General features: G+C 40.5%; 1 protein-coding gene across 1 annotated transcript; it reads left to right on the forward strand.

The window, feature by feature from the left end:
• Positions 1–805: 805 nt before the first annotated feature.
• On the forward strand, positions 806–1,494 carry LOC130136172 (flowering-promoting factor 1-like protein 3). Its single transcript, XM_056306315.1, has one exon. It carries the CDS (start codon positions 869–871, stop codon positions 1,190–1,192), a length of 324 nt encoding a protein of 107 aa, XP_056162290.1. The 5' UTR covers positions 806–868; the 3' UTR covers positions 1,193–1,494.
• The last annotated feature ends 1,641 nt before the right edge of the window (positions 1,495–3,135 follow it).

Genomic DNA, 3,135 nt, shown 5'->3' on the forward strand with positions numbered 1-3,135 from the left:
GCGTCGGTTATTTATTCTAAAGTAATACCACTGCACAATCCGTTCCGATTGAAACTAGAATTTTGAGGCTAGGTTTTTGGGAAAGAAAATCATACCCAATTTCTCATTTTAGGGTAAGATTTAGGTTTAGGGTTTCGTTTATTTAGAAAATTGAACCTAATTTCTCAATTCGGGCAAATTTGTGTTGCCAAACGACGTCTTTTGATTTATATCTTGAGTATTGACATCTTTGCACGTCAATTATTTATTCTAAATAATACCACATGTGATTTTCTAACGGTACAAGGATGATCGATTTTTGGAAGTTGTGGTGCTTAAATAATCGCATGTAAAGTTTTGCATGAAAGTGAAAATCGTGCGAAAATTATGGTACGGTTAGTGCCTTTTTTCCTTAGATAAACCCGACGCATAAAAAAACAAGGTCACTTTCGTTCATTATCCTCTTATAGAATAAGTCTCAATCTATTTTCTTTTTCTCCTCCAAACAAGATTCTCATGGTGGGTTCAATGGCTAAGGAAAAAGAAAGATTGGATTCTTCTCAATCTGATCATCCCCACACAAGATGGCAAAGTGTGTCCCCAAACACCCTGACCCTGGATGTATCCTTAGACTACAAAATCCCCCGGTGAGTGGGCCCCCCCTTGGGCCGTAAACCCGCACCTAAACAAGGCCCTTGACATGTATTTACCAACTGAACAATTATTATTATAAGCTGATAATATATATATACTTCCATTGCATCACGTCCCTTGCCTATATATATATATATGCATCGCCGAAGCCACAATCACTCACCATCTCCACAAGAGCTAGCTCATCAACCAAGCTCACACAGCACACTCTATTTCCTAGTCTCCCATTCATAAAATGTCTGGGGTTTGGGTGTTCAAGAACGGAGTCGTCCGGCTCGTGGAGAACCCAGGGGCCGAGTTGTCCAGCGGCATCGGGCGGCGGAAGGTGCTGGTCCACACCCCGACGAACGAGGTGATTACATCGTACGCCGACCTGGAGAGGAAGCTATCCTCGCTCGGGTGGGAGAGGTACTATGACGACCCGGAACTCCTCCAATTCCACAAGAGATCCACCGTTGATCTCATCTCGCTCCCCAAGGACTTCAACAAGTTCAAGTCCATGCACATGTTTGACATCGTCGTCAAGAACCGCAACATTTTTGAAGTCCGGGACATGTGACTTAAACCTATCCTGGCCACCGGCCAGGGTCGGAGTAGCGTTGCATGATTCCTTGGGTGTTTAGCTTGCTTGGGGTCTATTGTCGTTTTGGTTTACTTTAAAAAGATCACTCTTTGAGAGGTTCTTGGTGGGGATTTTGCAAAAGAGAGGGTGATGGTTGCTTATGATAGAGAAGCGAAAACTGTAGTGGTGAGAGGGGAGTCTCACAAAGAAAATGGATTGAGAAGAAGTTGGTTGAGTTAGTGGGTGTGTCTTGGTTCTATGTAAAATGTGTTTTGTGATTGTCTGGCAATGAATATTGGGTCTCCTTGTGTGTGATAAAGCTTCTTCTTCTTCTTCTTCTTCTTCTTCTATGTTTTGTTTCTTTCTAACATGAGGAAGCTAATGGAACAACAATGATATAGATTCGGGGTGGGTGGCAACACTAAAGAATTCCATTTGTAGTGGTAGAGAGCAATCGTTTGAAAAGGGGAGAGACAAGAAATAAAGATAGAATCCGCTTGGAGTTATGTGTTTGTGCATGTATAGGACATATAGTAATTTAAGAGGTATATAAACATTCTAGACGCATGAAGTGACATGATTTGATGGTCAGCATGCAAAATGCAAATTCTTGGGGCTATGTTTTGCCTCCCAACCATTCAAATTAATTTATCCGAGTTGTGTGGAGACGGTTCTGCCTCTCTCTCTTTCTCTCGTCTCTCTCTCCCCGATAGGAGAAAAGAGATTTTATGTTTGGCCTCACAGAGAATTTATTCTTATAGGGAGTCTAATTTGAGGCACCGTCTTAGGAGGAAAGAAGCTAAGTACTTCACGAGAAAATGTCTCTATGGAATAATTTCTAGAAAAACTAGGCCAATGAACGTATGAAAGACCAATCAAATGCCCAGAAAAGGCACGAGCATTTTGCCGCCACTGGTACCGCAGAATCACTGTGCATAGATTAATCTGATGAGGAAAGAACAGATGCGTTGATTTCCTGTTCATGTGTGCGGTTCAATCTTATCTGTCAAGAACTTGAATTTGTTATCAGTTTAGTCTGGTTGGCCGTTGAGGCTTTAAGCACATATCAGCGTAGAAAACCAGCTGTCATTAGGTGAAATCTTGAAAAACCAAAGTCTGCATTGGTTAGCATAATGACGACATTTTTTACAGTCTCCGCAAGGACTACGTAATAATAAGGAAGACAACCTATCAAATCAACTTAAGAGACATTGTCGTCGCGGGACTCTGGGGAGGTTGAGGATGCTACAGTCTACAAAGGAAGAACAGATCAAGGACTAAATAATTCGAGCACAGCTACTTAAGATTTAGAAAGTGCAAATGGCGCAAACCTTGGAACGACATCAAGGTGCCAAACTTCCCGTCGATGTGAACTCACGGAAAATATCAGCCTATCGTATTTTCTATACATATGTAGATGTGTGAATATTTTTATGAAGTTTAGGACAAGTAGGAGCGCCCCAGATTTGGGAACATTATAACTTTCTTTTTCTTGTTCTTTTGCTTTGGATGACTTATAACAAGTTATTCATTCATGCCATAACAAGATTCAAGATGGCCTGGCCTATACAGTTGAGTTCAGAGAAGTTCAAAAGCGCCCCAGAAATTTTTTTATTTCTGTGAGAATATCACTTCACAGATCAAACAATGTAAATTTTATACCACCATCATTATTTAAAAGAAATTATGGACCAACAGGAAATGTAAAATGGAAACAGAAAGAACGCATTTAGTCCAAAAATAGCGAGATTAGACATATCTTCTTACTAAAGATAAACTTGACCCAACTTGGTATTAACGGTTTGTGATCTTCTCAGATCGTCGTTGACTTCATTAGTGTGCTTCCCCAATCCATTCCTCTTTTGAAAATTATTGACCGTTTATTAAAAATAATCCAATAGTCCCTGAAAATACATCCTCAAAAAATTTCCAGCCCGCTA

Source organism: Syzygium oleosum, unplaced genomic scaffold (genome assembly GCF_021117445.2).
Source record: "Syzygium oleosum isolate NSW1041296 unplaced genomic scaffold, Sole_v2.1 Sole_v2.43, whole genome shotgun sequence".
Taxonomy (NCBI): Eukaryota; Viridiplantae; Streptophyta; class Magnoliopsida; order Myrtales; family Myrtaceae; genus Syzygium; species Syzygium oleosum.